This window comes from Lissotriton vulgaris, chromosome 2_2 (genome assembly GCF_964263255.1).
Source record: "Lissotriton vulgaris chromosome 2_2, aLisVul1.2, whole genome shotgun sequence".
In the NCBI taxonomy this organism is placed as follows: domain Eukaryota; kingdom Metazoa; phylum Chordata; class Amphibia; order Caudata; family Salamandridae; genus Lissotriton; species Lissotriton vulgaris.
The window spans coordinates 309119739-309144161 of NC_141688.1; the positions used below are offsets into that span (position 1 = coordinate 309119739).

The window sequence follows — 24423 nt, forward strand, 5'->3', positions numbered from 1 at the left end:
ATCAAGATTCCCCTCGATTTCTAAGGAAATCAAAAAATTGCTTTGGCTTCCGGTAAGGAGTCGAGGGCTTTTCAAGGCTCTGTGCATGGTTTTTAAAGCACTCCAGGGCACAGAGCCAGACTATCCGGCGATTCCAATGGTATATCCCGGAAAGAACACTGCGATTAATGGGGGCCAAGTTGGTCCTAGTGCCACGTACAAAAAAGAGCCCAATGGGGTGGCTGAAGATTTGTTCATTGCGGGCAAAATGATTTGCCGTTCCACTTGAGAAATGCCACAGAACTTTTGTCCTTCAGGAAGTGCTGAAAAACTTGCCTCTTTTCCCAATAATCTGGTCCCAATAAACCAGTTCTTCCGCTCTCGGCCATTAGGAGATCTAGCTAGCGCCAGGACACCTCTGGGTAATTGACACACTTTAAAAATGTCATTAACATAACATACCAGGCGCTGTGGGGTCTGCTGCTCAACTGGAATCAGTTGAACAGCCAGGATTTGAGTTCCCTTCTGAATTGCTGCAGGTAGGGTGAGGTCAAGAGGTGGAGGGGGAGGGTTTTCCAGACATATGCGACCAGGTAGGAGAATGAGTGTCCGCCACTCTTGCTTCGGCGGATGCCGGGCATATAGGCAAGGGAGAGGGAGGCTAAGCGCAGGTGTCTGGAGGGTTGGTAGAAGCTCAGGCGGTGGTTGATGTATGATGGTCCTGGATTGTGCAGGTGTTTATAGGCATGGGTTAGCATTTTGAATTGGTACCTCTTGTGGACGGGGAGCCAGTGGAGTTTCCAGACATGTGGGGTAAAGTGGGTCTCTCTGGGGATGTCTAGGACTAGTCTTACCGCTGAGTTCTGTATGGCCCATAGTCTCTTATTATTATTATTATTATGTTTCTTATATAGCGCCTGAATTGACCCCCGAAGGGGTATCTCCGCGCTTGCCTTGGGAACCCGTCCTGGCTTTTCCCTGTGAGATAGCCCCTACAGGGCATCCCCAAGGTGGAGGCCAGGCATCCCGCCGCGGGGGGCCGTTGTGGAGATTAAGCAAGCTTAATGTCCAGAGTTGCAGAGTGTGAACCCATGATTAGGTCAGGCACCGAAGCGAGAATTATCGAGTCCATAGACATTTGTCTCCAGACCCTGCCGCGTCTGGAATTGAACCCTGGTCCCGGGTCTGACCTCTGCTTCAGAGTCTGCCGCTCTAACCAGTGAGCCACACTTCTCCAAATAGGTGTGTGGTGATTCCTGCTTAGATAGTGTTGCCGTAGTCCAGGTGGCTGGTGACTAGGGCTTCGGTAATGGTGTGGCTGGTACTAACTGTGAAGCACTTAAAGATCTTCCGGGGCATGCAGAGGGTGAGGAAGCAGGCTGAGGATACTGCGCTGATCTGGTTTTTCATGGTGAGTTTGCTGTCCAGAATGACGCTGAGGTTCCAGGCATGGTCCGTTGGTGTGAGTGAGGGTCCCAGTTCCACAACCCACCAGGAGTCGTTTCACGGGAAAGTATTGTTCCCGAAGATCAGTACCTCCATTTTGTAAGTAATAAGGTTAAGCCAGTTGTTTTGTATCCAGTGAGCAATGCTGGCCATGCACAAGCGGAAGTTGGTCCTCGTGGTAGATGGGTCTGAAGATAGAGAGAGGATGAGCTGGGTGTATTCTGCATATGATATGTTGTTGAGTTCATGGGTCCCGATGATGTTAGCCTGGCGGGTCATGTTAGTGTTAAATAGGGTGTAGCTGAGGGATGACCCTGGAGGAACGCCACAGATGATGTTCCAGGGATCCAAGGTGTACAGTGGACTCTCTGGGCTCTTCTGGTAAGAAAGGATGAGATCCGTTTGAGGGCGTCCTCTTGGATCCCGATCTGATGGAGCCTCTTGATCAGGGTGAGGTGGGACATGGTGTCAAAGGCTGTTAAAGGTCGTGGAGGATCAGAGCAGTCATTTCTCCTCAGTTTAGGACAGTCCTGATGTCGGCGGTGGCTACAATTAGGGTGGGGTCCATGCCTTTTGGAGGACCTTGGCAGGAATAGGGAGCAGAGAGATCGGCACGTCATTCTTGAACTCATTTGGGTTTGCGGACCGTTTCTTGAGGAGAGGTTTGACATCAGTGTGTTTCTATTCTTTTGGGAAGGATTGCCGAGGTGAAGGATGTGTTGAAGATGGTGGTGAGCTTGTTGCTGATAGTCTAGTTTTCAAGATTAAACATGTAGTAGAGACAGGGGTCCGTGGGTGCTTCTGAATGGACAGAGTGCGTGATGTCTGTGGTGCTCTGCACGGTGATTCTGGTCCCATGTAGTTATTTGGTGGTTGAGGTAGGCATCGGTGGAGGCAAGGAGGCTGAAGATGCTGACGGTACAGGGGGGAGGGTGGGATCGAAGTGTTTATCGATGGTGGAGATCTTGTCATGGAAGAAATCCGCTAGGGTATCGCAGAGATCTTGGTATGGGGTGAAGATGTTTTCGGTTGCTGAGGGGGTGAAGAACTCCTTGCCGATGCTAAAGAGTTCTTTGGTGTGGCTAAAGCTGGCCTTGAGACGGTTGACCAGGGCATTTTTTTGTAACTTTCAAGAGTTGGTGTTAGTGGTTGAGCGCCGTCTCGAGGGTAGCACGGTCAGTTAGCTCCTTGCTTGTGTGTCAATTCTTTTCTAGCCACTTGCAAATGTGTTTTGTGGTTCTCAGTTCTGTGGTGTACCAACTGGTATGGTAGGTGGGTCTCCTGAATTTGGTGGGCTTTTTGGAAGTAATTCTGTCGGCCAAGTCTGTGATCCAGGAGTTGAATTTCCTAACAGCCTCATCGACATCGGTAGTGGTGTCTGTATCAGGGGGTGGCTCCTCCATTTGAATGGAGGAGCATCGCCCCACTGCTTTTTCACAGAGCGAGAAGCAGAAACATAAAATGGTATTTTAAATACCATTTTATATTTCTGCTTCTCTCACTGCAAGAAAGCAGAAGAGTATTCCTGGCTGGGAACGGGCAGGTTAGCCAGTCGGGGAGGAGTGGCTTGCCCAATACTGTGGGCACTGACTGTTTGGTCAGCCCTCTGGGGCCGACCAAACCAGTCATGCGCACTCTGCCGTTTTCCTTATGCAGGCTGCATGCAGCCTACATAAAGAAAATGGCCCTTCATAGGCGCCCAGCTGTGTGCTATCCCCACCAATCACAACACTGCCATTGCAGCGTTGTGATAGGATTAGGAGAGGGGAGGGAGGCTGCCTGTGGCTGCTTCCTGTTGAGGAAAGATGCAGGAAAATGCGGGACCGGGTCAGGAGCTGAGGCGGCGTGGGACCCAGTAAGGTAAGTTTTTTTTAAATTTCAATTAAAGCAGTTCCACCTCCCCCTGCAAACCTGCATGACCCTCCCCCCACCACCTGCCCCCACCAGCGAGTCATGCAAGCCGCAACTGGTCGGGATGTTAGGAGTTGAGGACATCGGTCCATTGCCTTTTGGATATCTTGTTCAAACTCCTGTGTGTAGTGCTGTGCGGCTTTGTGGAAGTGGTGGTGAAGTTGTCAATTAAGTTATCCGTCCAGGTGGCATGGCTGTACCTGACTCTGTTGCTGGCTGTAAAAATGGTGTCTTCTGATTCCTTTCAAGCCATTGTAGCCCTTGGTGTCCCACCCTCCCATTTGGTGACCCCTGGTTCCCCTCAGGTTCTAGGGTTGAGGCTCCTGTTTCTCCTCAGAACCCAGTGAGGTGGACACTGGTACCCGCTATCTCCAGTCATGTGGCACCTGGGTCTCCTTAGGACATAGGGCTGAGGTCATTGTTCATCTGAGGCTCCAGGGTTGTGACCCTTGGATTACCTAAGGTGTCCAACCTAGTTACCTTCAGGGTCCAGTGAAGCGATCCATAGATCGTTCACCCTTCAGAGTCAGTGAGGTGAGGTCCCTGGTTCCACTCGGGTCCCAGTGATATGGCCTCTAGTTCCTTTTGAGTTCTACTAGCCCCTGTACCTCACCCTTAAATGTGGGGACCCCCGCTTCATCTCAGGTCCTAGAGTTGAGGCTCCTGTTTATCTTGGGACCCCAGTGAGGTGGCCCCTGGTACCCTCACCCTCAATTCATGTGGCACTCGGTAACCCTAAGGTGCTGGTGTTGTGGCCCCTGGCCCATAAAAATTAAAAACGTAAGTAATTTGGTGCGTTTAATATCAATTGCTCATGTTATGCTCCATTGCAAGATAAAAACTCATAATAGGAGATATTTACCACTATTAGTAAACACCTCATGCAGGAGAAATGGCATTTTCCACTTGTGGCGACTACAAGGCGCTATACCACGCTCCTGGCCTTAGTGGCCAACAGGTCCATAGGTCCCTCCCCCGCTCCTTAACACATCTCCGTCCTTCACACACTGAAAGCTCTGCAAATCCATCCTTCCAACCCCTTGTAATGAAGGCCTTAATGGCCACTGGTTCGTGGGTCCCTTCTATGCCCCTTGCGATGTCTCCTATGAATCACACACTAAGCGCTCTGTGGCTCCATCCTTCTATCCACTTGTAATGGGGGCGTAAGTTGCCAGAGGTTCATGTGTCCCCTGCCCCTTGATACATCTCCTGACCCTCACGCACTCACTGCACTTTGGCTCTATCCTTCCAGCCACTTGTAATGAGAGCCTTAGTGGCAATAGGTCCACAGATCACTCTCCCGGTCCTTCAGGTGTCTCTTGTCCTTCACACACTCACCATCTCCTGTCCCTCACACACTCACCATCTCCTGTCCCTCGCACTCTCACCGTCTCCTGTCCCTCACACATTCACCGTCTCTTGTCCCTCACACACTCAATGTCTCTTGTCCTTCACACACTCACCGTCTCCTGTCCCTCACACACTTACCGCCTCCTGTCCCTCACACACCCTTTGTCTCTTGTCCCTCACACATTCACCGTCTCTTGTCCCTCACACACTCACCATCTCCTGTCCCTCACACACTCACCGTCACTTGTCCTTCACACACTCACTGTCTCCTGTCCCTCACACACTCACCGTTTCTTGTCCCTCACATACTCACCATCTCCTGTTCCTCACACACTCGCCGTCTCTTGTCCCTCACACACTCACCGTCTCCTGTCCTTCACACACTCACCATCTCTTGTCCCACACACACTCACCGTCTCCTGTCCCTCACACACTCGCCGTCTCTTGTCCTTCACACACTTACTGTCTCCTGTCCCTCACACAGTCACCGTCTCCTGTCCCTCACAAACCCACCGTCTCCTGTCCCTCACACACTCACCGTCTCCTGTCCCTCACACACTCGCCGTCTCTTGTCCTTCACACACTTACTGTCTCCTGTCCCTCACACAGTCACCGTCTCCTGTCCCTCACAAACCCACCGTCTCCTGTCCCTCACACACTCACCGTCTCCTGTCCCTCACACACTCACCGTCTCATGACCCTCACACACTCACCGTCCCCTGTCCCTCACACACTCACCGTCTCTTGTCACTCACACACTCACCGTCTCCTGTCCCTCGCACACTCGCCATCTTCTGTCCCTCACACACTCACCGTCTCTTGTCTCTCACACACTCACTATCTCCTGTCCCTCACACACTCACCATCTCCTGTCCCTCACACCCTCACTGTCTCCTGTCCCTCACACACTCACCATCTCCTGTCCCTCACACACTCACCTTCTCTTGTCCTTCACACACTCACCATCTCTTGCCTTCACACACTCACCGTCTCCTGTCCCTTACACACTCACTGTCTCCTGTCACTCACACACTCACCATCTCTTGTCCCTCACACACTCACTGTGTCCTGCTGTCCCTCACACACGCACCGTCTCCTGTCCCTCACACACTCACTGTCTCCTGCTGTCCCTCACACAAGCACCGTCTCCTGTCCCTCACACACTCACCTTCTCCTGTCCCTCACACACTCACTGCCTCCTGTCACTCAAACACTCACCGTCTCTTGTCCCTCACACACTCACTGTGTCTTGTCCCTCACACTGACCATCTCCTGTTCCTCACAAACTCACCATCTCTTGTCCTTCACACACTCACCATCTCCTGTCCCTCACACACTCACTGTGTCCTGTCCCTCACACACTCACGGTCTCTTGTCCTTCACACACTCACCATCTCCTGTCCCTCACACAGTCACCATCCCTTGCCCTTCACACACTCACCCTCTCCTGTTCCTCACACACTCACCGTGTCTTGTCCTTCACACACTCACTGTCTCGTGTCCCTCACACACTCACCATCTCCTGTCCCTCACACACTCACCATCTCTTGTCCTTCACATACTCACCATGTCCTGTCCCTCACACACTCACCGTCTCTTGTCCTTCACACACTCACCGTCTCCTGTCCCTCACACACTCACTGTCTCCTATCGCTCACACACTCACCATCTCCTGTCCTTTACACACTCACCGTCTCCTGTCCCTCACACATCACCATCTCTTGTCCTACACACACTCAACATCTCCTGCCCCATACACACTCACCGTCTCCTGTCCCTCACACACTCTCCGTCTCCTGTCCCTCACACACTCTCCGTCTCCTGTCCCTCACACACTCACTGCCTCTTGTCCTTTACTCACTCACCGTCTCTTGTCCTTCACACACTCACCGTCTCCTGTCCCTCACACACTTACCATCTCCTGTCCCTCTTACACTCATTGTGTCTTGTCCCTCACACACTCACTGTCTCCTGTCCCTCACACACTCACCGTCTCTTGTCCCTCACACACTCACCGTGTCTTGTCCTTCACACACTCACCATCTCCTGTCCCTCACACACTAACCATCTCTTGTCCTTCACACACTCACCGTCTCCTGTCCTTCACACACTCACCGTCTCCTGTCCCTCACACACTCACAATCTCTTGTCCCTCACACACTCACCGTCTCCTGTCCCTCACACAGTCACCTTCTCCTGTCCCTCATACACTCACCGGCTCCTGTCACTCACACACTCACTGTCTCCTGCTGTCCCTCACACATGCACCGTCCCCTGTCCCTCACACACTCACCTGCACCTGTCACTCACACACTCACCGTCTCCTGTCCCTAACGCACTCACCGTCTCCTGTCTCTCACACACTTTCGGTCTCCTGTCCCTCACACACTCACAGTCTCTTGTCCCTCAAACACTCACCGCTTGGTGGCTCCATCCTTCCAGCCACTTGCCGGCTCTGTCCAGCTCGGCTTCACGCTCCACTTCCTCCAGCAGGTCCCGCTCTGTTCTGTCTCCTGGGGCCAATGCAGCCGGGGACTCTGGCACGAGGGGGGCTCTAGCCTTTGCAACCATGGTCGCAGGCATCTTCTGAGCTTCAGGGCCCGAGGACAATGCCCAGGATCAATGTCACGCCGCCCACCTGAGGGGAGAGAAAAGCACAGTGAGACCGGGGAAGTGTTGAATGGCGTTTTAGGACCCGAGTGAAATTTTCCTGATTCATTGCCTTATATAGGTACAATTCACATTGCCCTTATATAGGCATAGAAATCGTACCCATATTTAGACATAGCCCATGCAGTCCAAATACAGGCATGGCTACTTCCAAGCTTTTCAGCCTCAGAGTCATCCATACCAGTAAGTCCCGTTCTCTACAATGAGAGCGAGACACCACGCCGCTTTGCATGTTTACCAGCACCGTTCACGTGTTTTCACGTTTTTTCACATTTTATACTTCCACCCTTTGGGACACAAGGTTGATTCATTACAACACCGTATTGTATGAGTATAAATATGACAATAGGTATTCACATAATAAGCCCAATTCATGTCGTTTCTTGTAGATATGCTCTCCGATGAAGTGCTCCCCGATGAAGGGCAATGGCCCGAAATGCATTGGAGCTAAAAACATTCATGTATGGATTACAAATGAATTATTAAATTATTGTATGAAAATGAATACAATTAAGAAAACAAGAAAGCAAATGATGATGAAATAAAAATTTGAGTTTAAAAACTTCAACTCAGTGTGATGAACGTTTTTCAAGGAGCTTGAGGATTCATTCCCTTATAAGTGTGCCCCCAGGGATGCTAACAATTTTCAATTGAATGCACTTCTGACTATTCAGTTATATTCGTCTATTGGTAGGGAGACGATACCTAGGGCAGTACCTACTGAACTGAACACTCTAAAATAATTTTCCATAGAACCCCTGTGCACTGGTCAACTCAATACAGAAGACATCATTATGCCAGCATTCTCCAATCATATTCCAATTCACTTAAAATACACCTATGCCAGAAAATGGGCGGTAGCCCAAGCTACAGCATTATATAATAATCATGTAGGATGGGATGAGGATTCTCCTCACCACAAAATCCAATTAAAAATACAACCAACTGCTCAGAGGCAGTATCCAGTTAAGCAAAAAGCTAAAAAACAGGTCAGGGAGATAGTAGATCAACTTGAATATCTAGGGGGGATTAAAACATGCACCTCGTTAATGAACAATCCTTTATTTCATGTCTCCAAACCAGACAATACATATTATCTAGTTTTGGACTACAGACATTTAAACTCCTGTTGCAAAACTTTTGCAGCACAAAATGCACACAGTGCAGCACTAATGTATAACATTGTGCGTAAAAAATATAAAACAACATTAGATATTTCTAACGGTTTCTTCTGTCAAACATTGCACCTGAAAGCAGGTACTTGACCGCTTCTTCAATTATGGGGACACAGCGTCACTTCTGTCGTCTCCCCCAGGGATTCAAGAATAGTCCAGGGTTATTTTCGGCCAGAGTAACAGAGTTACTACAAATGTATGATGATGAGGCATTATCTTATGTCGATGACATCTATCTAACAGACGACGACTTGGATAGGCACTTGAACAGGGTGAACACCATAAAATTCGGCTTTGCCTCTGAAGGGTACAAATTTAATTTTAGGAAATCACTAATTGCCCACCTCAACGTCCTATTCTTAGGATACAAACTTTCAAGTGAAGGCAAAAGCCTGGCAGCCAACTTTTTAGAAAAGTGTGCGCTGCTCCAACCTCCAAAAACGCTGAAAAACTTACAGTCAATTCTAGGGGCCTTATGTATGAACACATTTTCCCATAGACACAGAATTGGTAAAACCCTTTGATACATCTGGCCCTAGGTTTCCTGAATTTTGGAAAAACTTACATTCTAAATTACGCAGAGAGGGTTAAACCTCTCTACAAATTAATCAAACCTGATTTCAAAACAGTTAATTGGAATCAAAAACACACAGAAATTGTGCGTTTAGTGCAAACAGACGTGCTAGCAACAACACATTTATAGACATGCGTAAACTTACACAACCTCGTAATCCAAATCATTCCAGGAAGATGCGGATTCACATACTTAATCTTTAATGAAGGAGAAAAAGTACCAATAACTTACAAATCACACTTGTACACACAAGCTGAAATGAAATTCACTTCTACAGCAAAAATTCTGACAGCGGTTCCAACTGCAGTAGCAAAGGAGAGAGCCCTCGCAAAGGGAAAACGCATAATGGTCGTTAAACCTGGACCTGCCCTAGAGGCAGTGACAAAAGCAAGCATTCCGAATGCAAAGGCATTACATCCGAGATGGATACAATGGGTTAACTCTCTTGCTGCAACAGACGTTGAATACGTTTTTGACCCATACTTGAAAACACAAGAATGTCTACAATACGAACAAGAATGTCCTCTGCCCACTGAGATTCTGCCTCTAGAACAATACGAATGCATAATTTATACAGACGGATCAGCGCAGCCCGCAATTGGGGGCAAACAAGCTTATAGTTCTGCATGCGCGATCGTTAAAGGTCGGTGGCGCAATGGTAAATTCCAACCTATGCTCACTAAAACACAATCTCTAGGAGATTGTACAGCTCAGCGAGCTGAACTACAGGCATTAAAGATGGTGCTAGAAAATACTGATCGCGAATTCCCCACACACAGTATGTGATTCCTATTACTGCGTCCAATCTTACAATGAATACTTCCAGAACTAGGTTCAAAACGGTTTTAAATATGCAAAAGGTGGCACAATCAAGCATACGTTGCTTTGGGAACAAGTAGTTCTGTTACAAAAAGAACTACAAAAGACTCATGTGATCCATACACTGAGTCATCAACGTGATGGCGTTCACGTTGCAGGGAATTCATTGGCTGATGAAGCCGCAAAGGCAGCTGTGCAAACGGCTTCCGTAGCTGCAATCACTCATTCAAAAACGAAAATAGATGGCGAAATAATGTTAGCTGTCAATGCTACAAGCAAAGGCAGCGGTGCAGCGTTACCTCTAAAGTATCCACTCAAATATACATACATAATTGACGCCAACTCCGTTCCTTTTGCTCGAATCCCTAGAGTGGGGGATAGAGTAATTCCAAACAGGAGACGTAGAGTAGCTTTGATACACAAAGCACATTTGGGAGATGGTCTGATACATCAAGGGATCTCTAAATCTATACTAGAATTAAAAGAGACGTACTGGTGGCCAGGGATGAATACCCACATTCACAAATTTGCAATTAATTGCCATGACTGCAACAGAGATCGCAGCAGAGAACGCTGCTAGATACCTGACTACAATGTAACCAGCCCAGTACAGACACCATTGTTAGATAGCATTAGACTTTCTACACACAGACGTCGCTATGGACGAATGCGGTCCCACAACTATTAGGAAAGATTCATTTGGATGTGGCCTCAGGGCTCCGCTGACGCCCGAACTGTTATAAAAGATTTGCGAGTCTTTATCGGCACATACACAGTTGGCACGCTACATTCTGACCAGGGTCATGCGTTTAGCTCTCGAGTTTACAAGGAGGCCATGGTCAATCTGGGCGTTGCATTGCGATATTATAGTCCATTCCATCCTGAGGGAAATTCGGTTGTGGAGAGAAAAAAACGGGACATAAAGCAATCTATAACAGCTAGGGTATTAGGCTCGGGTGACGGGTGGGTCAAGCATCTAATAAGTGTCCAAAGTAGTCTAAACAATCTGCCAAGAAGTTCTCTGGGTGGAATTACTCCATATGAAATCCTTTTTGGTACTAGATTGATTGTCGAAGATCTTGATCGTCATAGTTCAGTGGGAGAACAAAAACCCTTTGATATCAAAGACCGTTTGGCTGTTTTGCAGGACTTAAATGAAACAAGGAGTCAAAGCAACACATTGCAGAAGCCAACGACCACTGAAGAAAAACCACCTGTCCCAGCAAGGCCTGCCTGGATTCCAAAGATTGGGGATCTAGTCAGAGAAAAGATCGCGGACAAGAAGGAATTTGGGCCTTCTTACAGACAACCAGTATCTGTCTTAGCAATCCACGGATCAAGAACAGTGTTACTGCCACCCCTTGCTGGAAGAAAGGAGAACAGGTTTCTGTCTATATACCTGGTAAAACCACATCATGTGGCTAATCATAAGAAGTAGGCCAAGTGGACTCCAAAGATGTAGCAGACAACCAAATCTGGCTACAATCCAAGAGGTTCAAACTGAGAGACTCATCACCTTTGAAGAATCTGCAGTGCGAAAAGAAGGACTATGCAACAAAGCCATGGAACTTGTACCTCTTGAAACCCAAATAACAGTTTGTCAAGAAACTTCTGTCTACAATGAAATAGCATATGACTATACCAATATGACAAGTGATAAGGTAGCTCCAGCGAATTCAACTAATCCTGATGCAATCCCTACAATTGACAGAACTGCCTCTGGCTATTTCATTAGCTTTGATACGTTTTCCGAGGATCCTAGTGATCCTGAAACGACGCCAGCAAATAAGACTTTCAAAGAACAAGCAACAGAACTTTTTCATCAGCTGGAAAAGACTTATCTGGTTTCACCATGGGTTGAACTTTGGATTGTGTTAGGCGTATTTTCCCTAGTAATTTGGCTGACTCTTGTACTAACTTTGGGAATGCTGATTGTCACGTTACCAGCCAGATAGGGGTGTAGGAATGCGGAATATGCCCATAGACTACATGTCCCAGAAGGCCTGTATAGTGGTCTCTCTTCTCTTTCTTCTATCCTCCCTTCTCTGCTGCTTCCTATTTATGCTCCTCCCTGTAACAAGACCGGTGCTTGTCACCTGTGTTCTGAGCTAAGGACCGAGCTCTGAAGAGAAAACGATAAGCGGCTTCTCTTTCCCTTTTACCGACGATCCAGAGGCCTCCTGCATTCCCTGTTAGCCTGTTCATTGAACCGCGGTAAAATTCTCAGGAGTTTTGATTAGTGTTCACGGTCGCGCTGGAGCGGATCTGTGAACTTTGACCCCGTCTGCCGTGTCTGGAGGCAAGCAGCGCGAGCCGCGCTGATGCGCTCCGACTTTAAGTGGAACTGAGCCTTCCAGCCTGTTACTTTCTCGCCCACACCAGGTCCCAGGGATATGTGCTAGTGAAGCAACTGGCAAGACCCTTGGATGGTGCAACACTTTTCGCGAGTCTATTTACCGCGCATGTTATCACGAAGTTTCCTTTGACCTGAACTACATCACATAGTTGTTGGAAGGCTCTCATTCTAGTTTGGCTCTTATTTATACAGGCATCAGGGTGCGATGGATTAACCCTGCTACTTAGAATTCATAATTGACTTTGGAAACATTGAATACGAAGGATTCACAAGAGCCTGGCAGATAAGAAGAGGTCTACTATCTCTTACTCTGTTTTTTGCATCATTTATCTGGTTGATATACAAGCATTCCTGAACTATTGATTCCAAGAGAACATTTTCTTTTCTTGTTTTATTTTTACCTTTTGTGCCTGTTTACTCTGGATCTTTGTGGCAGTTGTCAAAGTGAGTTCGGTCAGCTTAACCCTATATAGTGTGTTTTGCATATGGGGGTACGGGGAGAAACACTCATGCCTGTTCATTGTGTCTTTTGTTTAGGAGAACAGATGCTGACATAGGTGTATGGTCTATATTCCTACTATCCCATGCAGTAGATGGTTTCTGGCTGCCACAGTGTTTTGTTTTATTTCTCCCTTTTTCCCCTTCTCCTTTTGGGTTCTTATCTGTGGAGTGGTTATATACAAACTCGCAGGTGGAGCCGCTAATCGGGACGGGGTGAACTAGCTTCATCATCACTCCTGCTGTACCCAGCTTTTCAAAGTTAGTTAACCTGCCTCTGATTGTGACACTGATAAATGGAAAATATAGTAAAATGGACACAGCAAGTAAGAACATCAACTTACTCCTTAAGCCACACAAATCATCTCATCGTGAACAAAGAGACTTGTCATCAGTGAATATAACATCCGTTCCTATACCTGGTGGTATAGTCAAGTCAAGTCAAGAGATTTATATAGCGCGCTACATACCCATTGGGTCTCAAGGCGCTAGAGGAAGGGTGGGGAATTACTTGTCGAATATCCAAGTTTTAAGTTGCTTTCTGAATGCTAGGTGGTTCTGAGTAAGGCAAAGGTGAGTGGGAAGTGAGTTCCAGGTTTTAGCTGCCAGGTAGGAGAAGGATCTACCTCCCATGGTGGTTTTGTTGATGCGAGGTACAGTGGCAAGGGCTTGGTTGGAGGATCGTAGCTGACGGGAGGGGGTGTAGAAGGACAATCGTGTGTTGAGGCATTCGGGTCCAAGTTCGTAAAGTGCTTTGTGTGCGTGGGTTAGGAGGCGGAAAGTAATCCTCTTATTTACGGGGAGCCAGTGGAGGTTTTTTAGGTGACCAGAGATGTGTTCTTTACGCGGGATGTCTAGTATGAGCCTGGCTGAAGCGTTCTGGATGCGTTGGAGTTTTTTCTGGAGTTTTGCGGTGGTACAGGCGTATAGTGTGTTTCCGTAGTCCAGGCGGCTCGTGACCAGTGCGTGGGTGACCGTTTTTCTAGTTTCGGTGGGGATCCAGCGAAATGTGTTTTTGAGCATGCGAAGAATGTTGAAGCAAGATGATGAAACGGCGTTGACTTGTCTGGTCATCGAGAGTGAGGAGTCTAGGATGACGCCCAGGTTCCGTGCGTGGTCCGTCGGGATGGGTGCTTTTCCAAGGGCTTCTGGCCACCAAGAGTCATCCCAGGCGGAGGGGGAGGTGCCTAAGATGAGGACTTCTGTTTTGTCTGAGTTCAGTTTCAGACGGCTGTGCTTCATCCACTCGGCTACTTCTTTCATTCCTTCGTGTAAGTTGGTTTTGGCGGTGTTAGGGTCTTTGGTGAGTGATAGGATCAGTTGAGTGTCATCCGCGTAGGAGATGATGTTGAGATTGTGTTGGCGAGCGATGGCCACAAGGGGGCTCATGTATACGTTGAAGAGGGTGGGGCTGAGTGACGATCCTTGGGGCACGCCGCAGATGACTTCAGAGGCCACTGACTTGAATGGTGGGAGGCGGACTCTCTGGGTTCTTCCGGTGAGGAACGAGGTGATCCATTCCAGTGCTTTTCCTTGGATTCCTACGTTTCTGAGGCGCTGTAGAAGGGTGCTATGACAGACTGTATCGAAGGCAGCGGAGAGGTCGAGGAGGATGAGGGCGACTGTGTCTCCATTGTCCAGTAGAGTTCGAATGTCGTCTGTTGCTGCGATAAGTGCGGTCTCAGTGCTGTGTTTAGCTCGGAAGCCGGACTGTGAGGGGTCGAGGGATTTGTTGGTTTCGAGGAAGGTGGCGAGCTGGTTGTTGACAGCTTTCTCGATGACTTTGGCCGGGAATGGAAGAAGCGAGATGGGGCGGTAGTTTTTGAGTTTGGTGGGGTCAGCTGTGGGTTTTTTCAGAAGGGCGCTGAGTTCTGCGTGTTTCCAGCTTTCCGGGAAGGTGGCGGAGTTGAGGGAGCAGTTGATGATATCTCGGAGGTGTGGTGCTATGATGGAGTCTGCTTTGTTGAAGATGTGGTGAGGGCATGGGTCAGTTGGGGATCCTGAGTGGATGGAGTTCATCAGGCGAATGGTGTCCTCAATGGAGATTGGGTTCCAGTCGTTAAGGATGTTCAAGGGGGGTGAAGGTCCTGCAGAAGGTTGGGTGGGTTGGTCTTCGGGTCAGTTGTCGAAGCTGTTGTGGATGTCTGCGATTTTGTTGTGGAAGAGGAAGCTAGGGAGTCGCAGAGGGCTTGGGAGGGGGTAATGTTGTTGGAGTTGGCTGATGGGTTGGTAAATTCTTTGACGATGTTGAATAATTCCTTGCTGTTGTGGGCGTTGTTATCTAGACGGTCTTTGAATGCGGCTTTCTTGGCAGACCGGATTAGTTGGTGGTGTATGCGGGTGGCGTTTTTGAAGGCGTCCCTGGTGCTGGTGTTTGGGTCTTTTTTCCAGGCCTTCTCGAGGGAGCGACAGTGTTTCTTCGATTTCTTAAGATCATCGTTGAACCAGGAGGCGTTTTTGCTGCCTAGTTTGCTTTGACGTTTTTTCAACGGTGCTAGGATGTCGGCGCTGTTGGATAGCCATTGGGTGAGGTTAATGGCTGCTTGGTCGGGGTTTGAGGAGTGGGCGGGGGTTTAGAAGAAGCGATGAGGAGATCTGGTCGATGGTGATTTTGTTCCAGTTTCTTCGCAGGGTGGGTTGAGGATGGTTGTGGATTGTGGTCTTATTGTAGGTAAAGTGAACGCAGCTGTGGTCCGTCCAGTGAAGAGCTGTGGTGTGACTGAATGAGACATGTTTGCTGGAGGTGAAGATGGGGTCGAGTGTGTGACCTGCAATGTGGGAGGGGGTAGTGACAAGTTGTTTGAGTCCGAGGTTGGCAAGATTGTCCAGAAGGGTGGTGGCGCTGCTGTCATTGCTCTTTTCCAGGTGAAAATTAAGGTCTCCCAATAGAATGTAGTCCTGAGAGGGGAGGGCGTGTGGGGTGATAAAGTCAGTGATGTCGTCACTGAATTGTGCACGGGGTCCTGGAGGCCGGTAGAGGAGGGTGCCTCTGAGTGTGGTCTTGGGGTCGGTGTGGATCTGGAAGTGGAGGTGTTCGGCGCTGGCAAGGTTGACGTCTGAGCTGGTTGAGATGCGAATGGAGTTCTTATGGACGATAGCGATGCCTCCTCCTGTTTGCTTGATGCAGTCCTTGCGGATGATCTTGTATCCTTCCGGGATGGCAATGGTGATGTCTGGGGCTGAAGAGGCATTCATCCATGTTTCTGTTAGGAAGGCGACGTCCGGTGAGATGGTGTCTAGTAGATTCCAGAGGTCGATGGCGTGCCTGTGGACCGAGCGGGTGTTGAGCAGGATGCATTGTAGGTGGTTGGTGTCAGATATCTGGTTGGTGTTAGTGGATGAGGAGTTGTTCTTGGTGCCGTCGAACTTGCAGGAGTTGCAAGAGAAGGGTCCATGGGTGTGTCCAGGAGCGGCTTGGACGCAGTTGGGGGAGCGGCCGGGGTTAAGGGCTAGGAGGGTGGTGGCATCGTAAGTGATGCGAGTGGGCTGGGCATTACGGGAACCAGGGGGTCTGGCGCTGGGCGCGGTCCAGGCACGGACGGGTGTAGACGGGCTTACCTTTGGAGCACCTTCGGCGCAACTGGGGCGCGACCGCTGCGCGCTTGTCCAGCTGTCATAAATGGAGGATGGAGGGGGGCGGAGCTTGGGCGGGGCGGCTGGGAGGCGGGAGCGTGGGGGAGGGACGGGATGAAGCCTGGGACAGAACTGATTTTGACATCTTTGGTCCGGCAGAGCTGTTGAAGATTCAACACCAATTCAAGGTTTCCTTGAGTGACTTTGTTTCACCCAGCACATTTTCTGATGATTAGGACTTTGAGACTGTTAATAATATGATGTCAGACTTAGAGATGTCTGCAAAATTTACAAAACATGAATACTTAGAAGGTTCATCAGATTATGAACAAATGAATTGTTATAATCATTATGGTCATCATTATTTGCATAGATCTGCAAACCCTAGAAATGTTTATACTTATAATCAATGGGAACATTGTCCAACGTCACCAAAGGGTAGTTCAAAAACATTCTATGAAAAATTACCATACTTCTCAGGTTTTAATGTCTCAAATCCAGAAACATTTTACTTTAAAAATGTTAATAAGACAGGAATGAAAAGTATGTTGACTACTAAGCAAATTTATTCTGCGGCCTTTTATGCTCAATTGTCTACTTCAGGCTTTGACTTTTGAAAAGACAATATTGAGACAAAAACTGTCTGGGGCACAAAATACTGGCAGGTGCAGGGATTAGAAGCTTTATTTAGAGCCTGCATCATTCCTGAACAAATAATGTTTTAAAATGGCACTGTTCAAGAGGCATCTTGTCTTGGCTTAGCTAAGATAAAAGATTTAAACAAACCGTCAATGCCTACACCTACACCGGATAGTAAGAACACTTCAGATGGGTGGTCGACATTAAAACAATTTTACTTAAAACCAGAACTGATCCTGATTGGAAAAAATGGTTAATCTGGCCCACAGACACAAACAACTGTCAAGATAAATTCCTGAATAAGACAAAAGGGCTCACATTCACTAGGCCAGATCAAGATATGTCCAGCGACAACATCCAGGGATAGTAACAGCATACAGTGTAGGAAAACGGTGCCTTGAGTGGCTACAAAAGTCCACACTTACAGACGTAAAACAACACTTGTCTTTACTTAAAGATAGCGTTGATTTTAGGGACATCTTACAAGGACCGGCAAAACCATGTCATAAACGTTTTATATATGCTGGTATATATGCCATTTATAATGAAGCTTAGAAAGCGACAAAAGCAGAGACTGCAGAAAGAATACGAGAAATTGATTGAATTAATTTAGAGAAATCTCTCTCTGTAGTCGACAGTGGGTTAACGACTCTGTCATCCAGAATTTATTTTTTGGACAGCATAGTATCCTCTGCCATAGACATAATGGAACAGGACTTGCTCATGCTACAACATGGACAGCCACAATTGTGTTCTATAATGGTTTTAGGCTGGACGTTACAAAATATGCGTTCTGGCTAGGTGCCATGGCGTCTAATCAACACCACGTCATTGTTTTCTGCATTTAACCTTACAGATAAACAAATCAATTTGGCACAAAGAGGAGCAGACTATACGGTGCTGAGCATCGAAAAACTAGAAAGATTACCAATAACTGTTTCGGAAAAAACAGTAGCGGAATGGATTATACACTGTACAATCACTCTGCCTGTCACAATTTTCCATTTTCAGTATTGTTTCAAACATATGCCAGCTGGCGTATATGAAAGGTTGGGTAAAGAATACATCAAGTCAACCTGGGATTTACCATATACACACAGATGTTGGAGTGGGGGGAAAGATGTGTTTCTTAGTGGTACAAACTGCAAAAGCGCACTAAGCAGTACACTTTTATGTCAGGGTGTTAACTTACACGGAACCTGCGATGGTTCTTCTACCAATTTATCCTGCCACCTGCAAGGTTCTCCAACTACAGTGATAGATCCAATTTTTAGGCAGCTTTCGAATGGAAGCTTTATTATGTTGAATGATCACAGCTGCTGTGGCATGTTGCCAGGAATAGCCTATCTTGTAACTGTATCAGCCAGGATCATTTGCTGTATGCAAGTATTGTTTCCTAAAACCAAGACTGACGGGGAGTCGCCATTATGGCCTTCACTGAACATCTCTTCTATACGAATTGGTACTTTAAGCAGAATGAAAGCCATTCTTTTACAAAAAACTGTGCCACTGACCTCGTCCAAAGAGACGTATGATCTACAAGTTGCAAGGTCCTCTGCAGAGATACAAGCCCTTTTATCCACAAACTGCCCTATACATTTCGTAGAAAAGTTAGGTCGAATCTTAAACATGTCTGATACAGGGTGGTATCGTACATGTATTTAAGACGTTTTTTTTTCGGGACTATTAGCACCTTTTGAAGCAGTCCTCAGCATATTTCCAAACTTCTTGCACTCTGAGTTCGGTGGCCTGCCTCTCATTTTGGGACTCGTAGCAGGAATACTATTTTTGTTTCTTCTGCTCCGATATGGCAAGTCCAGTCACCAGCAACATCCTGATTTCCATAGAGAACACTCTCCTGGCAATGAAGTATCGTGAGCGCATGATACAGATTATTGGCTTGGCTCGTTTAAGAGATCTGAATACCACATGGTTTCTATCATTCCGACCAATCTGGCAAGATTGCATCTTACCTGTTCTATGATGCCTGCTATGTGGAGAAGAATGCGTGTTGGATATCTGTCTGACACTCCTATCAGTCCCGCCAACGAATGCTGATGCTTTGCTTGGTTCAGTAATGGCCCGTGCATTGTGTTGTACCCAGCGGCTACCAATCATTATGACGGCATTCATTGAGGTCTCACAGACGCATCCAGCTGACAGAGAGATATGTTGATCGACAGGCACACAGGTACCATCTCCATCGCCTATGAACATTGTTAATGCGGCTAACGCTGACGGCGAAGCTTCAAATTTTTGTGCAATTGGTCTACTTAACAAAGTAGTCCAACTTTCAACTACAGTGGTAGACAAATTTTTTACCAGCTTAGAAGATTTGATGTTTTCTCCAAACATTGAGACTGACTTATGAAAATAGCACACAGCGTTCTATGAGCTCTGTATTCGACCTTCACTTTTCAAAACAAAACTTCTAACTTTAGAACTCTATTTTTCTACGATTTGACTTTTTCCAAAATTGATTTTTTTTTGGCACAAAGTAATCTGCTTAAAGTAGAACTATTCTTAGAAAACAAGAATTCTTTGAATACTTCCAAGAGACAATATTTGACCTTGTCCACAACCAAAACAGTTTATATATTCTGCCATGGAATGGGCTCAACCTTTATCTCCTATATCTAAGATTCAATTCATAAATGTAATTTCATGGTTCATTCGGACAGCATTTCCAATGTAATACTATATGCTTTGAATGAAAATATTGCTTTTAGGAAATGTGTCTAGCACAAATGCTCATTTTCGTGTACAACCATTTCGAATGCATTTGATGTATTTTGGGTGGGATTATTAACACATCATGCTTTAGATATATTTTAAATGCTTAGAATTTAGTAATGTCGAACATAATAAAGTGGAGTGGGTGTTGTATGGCATTTTAGAACCCGAGTGAAATTTTCCCGATGCATGCCCTTATATAGGTACAATTCACATTGCCCTTATATAGGCATAGAAATCATACCCATATTTAGACATAGACCATGCAGTCCAAATACAGGCATGGCTACTTCCAAAAGTCACAAGGATTTCTTGGAAAATAGGCTTAAGCAGTCAGGGACATCCCTTTGCTTGAATACTGATTTGTCCAAGAACGCATGGAGTTTTCAAAGAACTGCCATTCCCTTGGGATTCTTTGCTGACGTTATTATGCCCGACTTTACGTCAAACCAGGCACCTTGAAGGTATAAATATGCCTTCACTTTCGCTAGCAAACACACAGTGGTTTGGAGCAGTTTGACTATCTACTTGCCCGACGCAGCTCGCTACAGTAAGTGCCGAAGGAAGCCGACCCTCCAGCTGATGCACTGATCGAGAAGCTGTCTTTTCTCTTTCTGAGAATCCAGCTCCAGTGTTTCCAAGCTTCCCTTGCGGGGTGTTGGGAAATCGAGTCCGAGACAGAGAGATACCAGACCCCCTTCATTCAAACTAAGGTATGGAGCTGATTAGACCCTAAGAGAAATCTTGGATAGATTCTTGGCAAAGAAACTAAATCCATGCTACACCACACTTACTTCTTCCCTCGTACTAGAGTTAGGTTAGGTACATTGGGGTAGGCGCATTTTAGAAGCACCAGTTAAGTACTTTTAGCCAATGTTATTTATGTATGTATTCTTATTTTATTTATTTATTTTTAGAGTTTTCTATAGCGCGAACTTGAACCGATTAGGTTATCAGAGCGCTTTACATAGCACCAGTTCCGTTACATGTTATCACAGTAGTTTACATAGAATCAGTTACGTTGCACATTTCAGGATCTTGAACCTATTATGTTATCAAAGCGCTTTACATAAGACAGCATTCGATGTCCAGTGCCCTCCTCCGCCGTAAAGCGGGGGACCACTTCCAGCCCTCCGAAGTCGTCGAGCTGTTGGGACTAGGCTCCTGGAATTTCAGCTGCCCCTTTGCAACTAATTAGTTTGAAGTCATGACAGAAATATCAGTCCCAGCATATCAATCGGTGCATTACAGGTAAAAACAGGATATAGGACCACTACGAAAGACCAAACGGAGTAAACTGTGGACACCCCGGAATATATGAGGAAGCAGTCGGTGCGTTACAGGTAAGAACCAATTTCATATGACTTAGAAACCATACAATGCTTTTACAGTATTATTTTATAATACTCTTCTCGCTGTACGCATTACACTTTGCAGGCTGTATTACGATTGCAGCAGTTCATTTCCTCTGCATGAGAAAGAAGACTGTTCAATAAACCTTTTTATTGAAAATGCCCATCTCTCTATTTCTCTGCACCTCTGTAGAAACGAAGCATGCACGATTGACTGAGTAAAATATCTATCTATTGTTTCCACGACTCTGAAGATACGTTCTATTCTTGGGGAAACAAAGTTGTCATGTTTATGCGGTTGTCAGAAACAAATCCCTTCCTGCTTATTCGAGAAAGTTTCTAGTGACTTCTGAGCTAGCTGGCACTCACAATTAAGTCTAATATATTCGATAGAGACCTAGTCGACCTCAATCCTACGTCTAATCTATAGGATATATTATTCCAATGCGCAGAGCCTATTGGGAATATAGGAACTACACTACAGGAGGTGCTCCTAGAAACAGGGGTGCCTTCACTTGGTGCTAGGGCAAACACTTCCACAAGATGATCAGTAGAGTTCAGAACAAGCCAGAGCCTCTGACGGGCCACTGGAGCTGGAGCATTCAGTTGCGCATGTCACCTGGGACCTTGGATGCTGATGAGGCTGGGTCAGAGTCAGTCACAACTCGGGCTGATCATAAAATTTCCACTCAAATCTCGGGACAGTCGCCCCTTGAAAGCCCGCGTGCCCGAAGAGATAGTCCGCCTCCTCTGAAAGGAGGGAAGTGGTGATCTGGGGCGCTTCATTAGGGGGTGGGTAAAGAGGCATTCGTCGATGACCCCAACATGCAGCTGTTTATACCCTCTAATGACCCGACGGGGTGACCAGGCAGCACCTTCTGAAGTCTGCTGTGTGTCGGGGGGACACACAGCAGCAGCGAGGGACGCTATTTCCATACATAGGCAGAACATTGGCCCAGTAACCATGAACGTACAGGGATGTGCCCGCAGGTGTGCCAGGCTTGCATTTCTCAGAAGGCGTGAATAGCGATTTGGAGAACATACAATATTGTATGTGAAAGTAACAATTTCTACACAAACAGCAGCGCACGCTCACGGTGACTTTTACGCACGAGTTTGGCTCAGCCAGGGCCAACGACATACCCTAAATCACCCAAAGTTGCTCGGACAGGCAGTAGGCAGCGGCATTCACTCTATATAACGCACCACATGTGCGCGCACTTCTTTTTGTTTTGTTTAATTCATTTAGTAAACCTTCCACTAGGGTCGGTGTGTTTGGGATAGTTATGCGATGGAACATTACTCCAAAACCTGCCTTCTTCCCCTAAAAAACAAAGGTCACATACAGGGAGCTAAGGTGACTGGCCCAAGAAGATTGAGCAGTGTGTCTTGTGGAGTAAGAAGGGGGTAACACACCCTTGTGGTGCAGGAGGGACATACGCACCCTTGTGGTGTAGGAGAGGGGGACACCCCCTTGTGGTGCAGGAGGGGACACATGCACCCTTTTGGAGCAGGAGGGACACAAACACCCTTTTGGAGCAGGAGGGACACACACACCCTTTTGATGCAGGAGGGACACACGCACCCTTGTGGTGCAGGAGGGACACGCACCCTTGTGGTGCAGGAGGGGACACACACCCTTGTGGTGCAGGAGGGGACACACCCCCTTGTGGTGCAGGGGGGCACACGCCCTTGTGGTGCAGGGGGGGACATGCCCTTGTGGTGCAGGAGGCGGGACACACCCATGTGGTGGAGAAGGGGACACACACACCCTTGTGGTGCAGGAGGGGACACACACACCCTTGTGGTGCAGGAGGGGACACACACACCCTTGTGGTGCAGGAGGGGACACACACACCTTTGTGGTGCAGGAGGGGGGACACACCCTTGCGGTACAGGAAGGGGGTTCACAGAGCAGCCCCTCCCCAACCTCCCTAAACCCAGGAGCAGGCCAGACTCCACTGTCATTCAAACTTAGAGGCTTTGAAGGGTGAACACTTTGGTGGGAGGCTGCATCTGCTTTCCTCTGGGCCCTGTGAGGTGCGGCTGGTTTGGTAGGAAGGCCACCTCACTTGTGTTTCTTCTAAGCCTCAACTAACACCATCATTGCTATCAGGTGCGTTAGTCTAATAGTTCTTCGATGCCATCAAAGACTACAGCAACCAGAGTGCACTGGGTCATCAAAGACTACAACAACCAGAGTGCACTGGGCCATCAAAGACTACAGCAACCAGAGTGCACTGGGCCGTCAAAGACTACAGCAACCAGAGTGCACTGGGCCGTCAAAGACTACAGCAACCAGAGTGCACTGGGCCATCAAAGACTACAGCAACCAGAGTGCACTGGTCCATCAAAGACTACAGCAACCAGAGTGCAAACCAGAGTGCACTGGGCCATCAAAGACTACAGCAACCAGAGTGCACTGGGTCATCAAAGACTACAGCAACCAGAGTGCACTGGGTCATCAAAGACTACAGCAACCAGAGTGCAAACCAGAGTGCACTGGGCCATCAAAGAGTTCAGCAACCAGAGTGCACTGGGCCATCGAAGACTACAGCAACCAGAGTGCACTGGGCCATCAGATGAAAGACAGAACTCCAAACACAGTGTCTTGTGAAGACCGGGAGTGGCCTCAACACGTTGTTTGGGCTCTAAAACCATGCCTTGCTGATTCCAGACTCAAACACTGGCCCGCTTCATTCCCTGACCTACCAGGAGCGTAACTAGACCCGAACTTCGGGGGGGGGGGCTAACTTTCCCAGCCGGAACAGCTTTAGTGCTAGTTTCGCCCGGTCTGACAGTCTTTTCTGGCGCTCCCTCCCCATGACCTCCTTCTCCTTGAATTTTCTCACCACCAATCTCCAACAGTGCCCCTCATCGCTCCACAGCCTATCCCAGACGTACATCCCATTTTTTATAGTTCTATTCATAGTTCACTCACACTCAGTTCTGTTATCTGCATGGTACACCTTCTTTGCAGCAGGCACATTAACCCTCCATGCTGCTTTACGATGAGCTCTAACTGCCACAACAGTGTGCTCATGTAAATGCAGGATAAGTGAGGGGAGAGCGGCGTGAGTTCAGGGCGAGTGGCATGAGTGCAGCGAGGTCGCTGTGAGCGCAGTGTGAGCCAAGAGCTTCTGTGAGCACAGGGTAAGAAGAGGATGAACAGCGTGAGTGCAGGGAAACAGCGTTAGTGCATGGTGAGCAGTGTGATCGCTGTGAGTGTAGGGTGAGCGGTGAAAGCAACAGGTGACTGGAGTGTCATGTGCATGCAGGGTGAGTGGTGTGCTCGTGTGAGTGCAGGGTAGGAGGAGGGCAGCCGCGGCCGATGCTGGTAAGAGAGGT

The 24423-nt window shown here is 47.7% G+C and overlaps 1 protein-coding gene across 2 annotated transcripts in view; it reads right to left on the minus strand.

Annotated features, from left to right (window-relative positions):
* Positions 1 to 24423, minus strand: part of LOC147729362 (uncharacterized) — a 347110-nt gene that overhangs the window by 320804 nt on the left and 1883 nt on the right. For both annotated transcript variants that reach the window (XM_086959632.1, XM_086959631.1), the window contains exon 2: positions 7105 to 7324. In XM_086959632.1, coding sequence (XP_086815758.1) covers positions 7105 to 7269 — 165 coding nt within the window. In that variant the 5' untranslated portion in view covers positions 7270 to 7324. The remainder of the gene's footprint in view (positions 1 to 7104; positions 7325 to 24423) is intronic.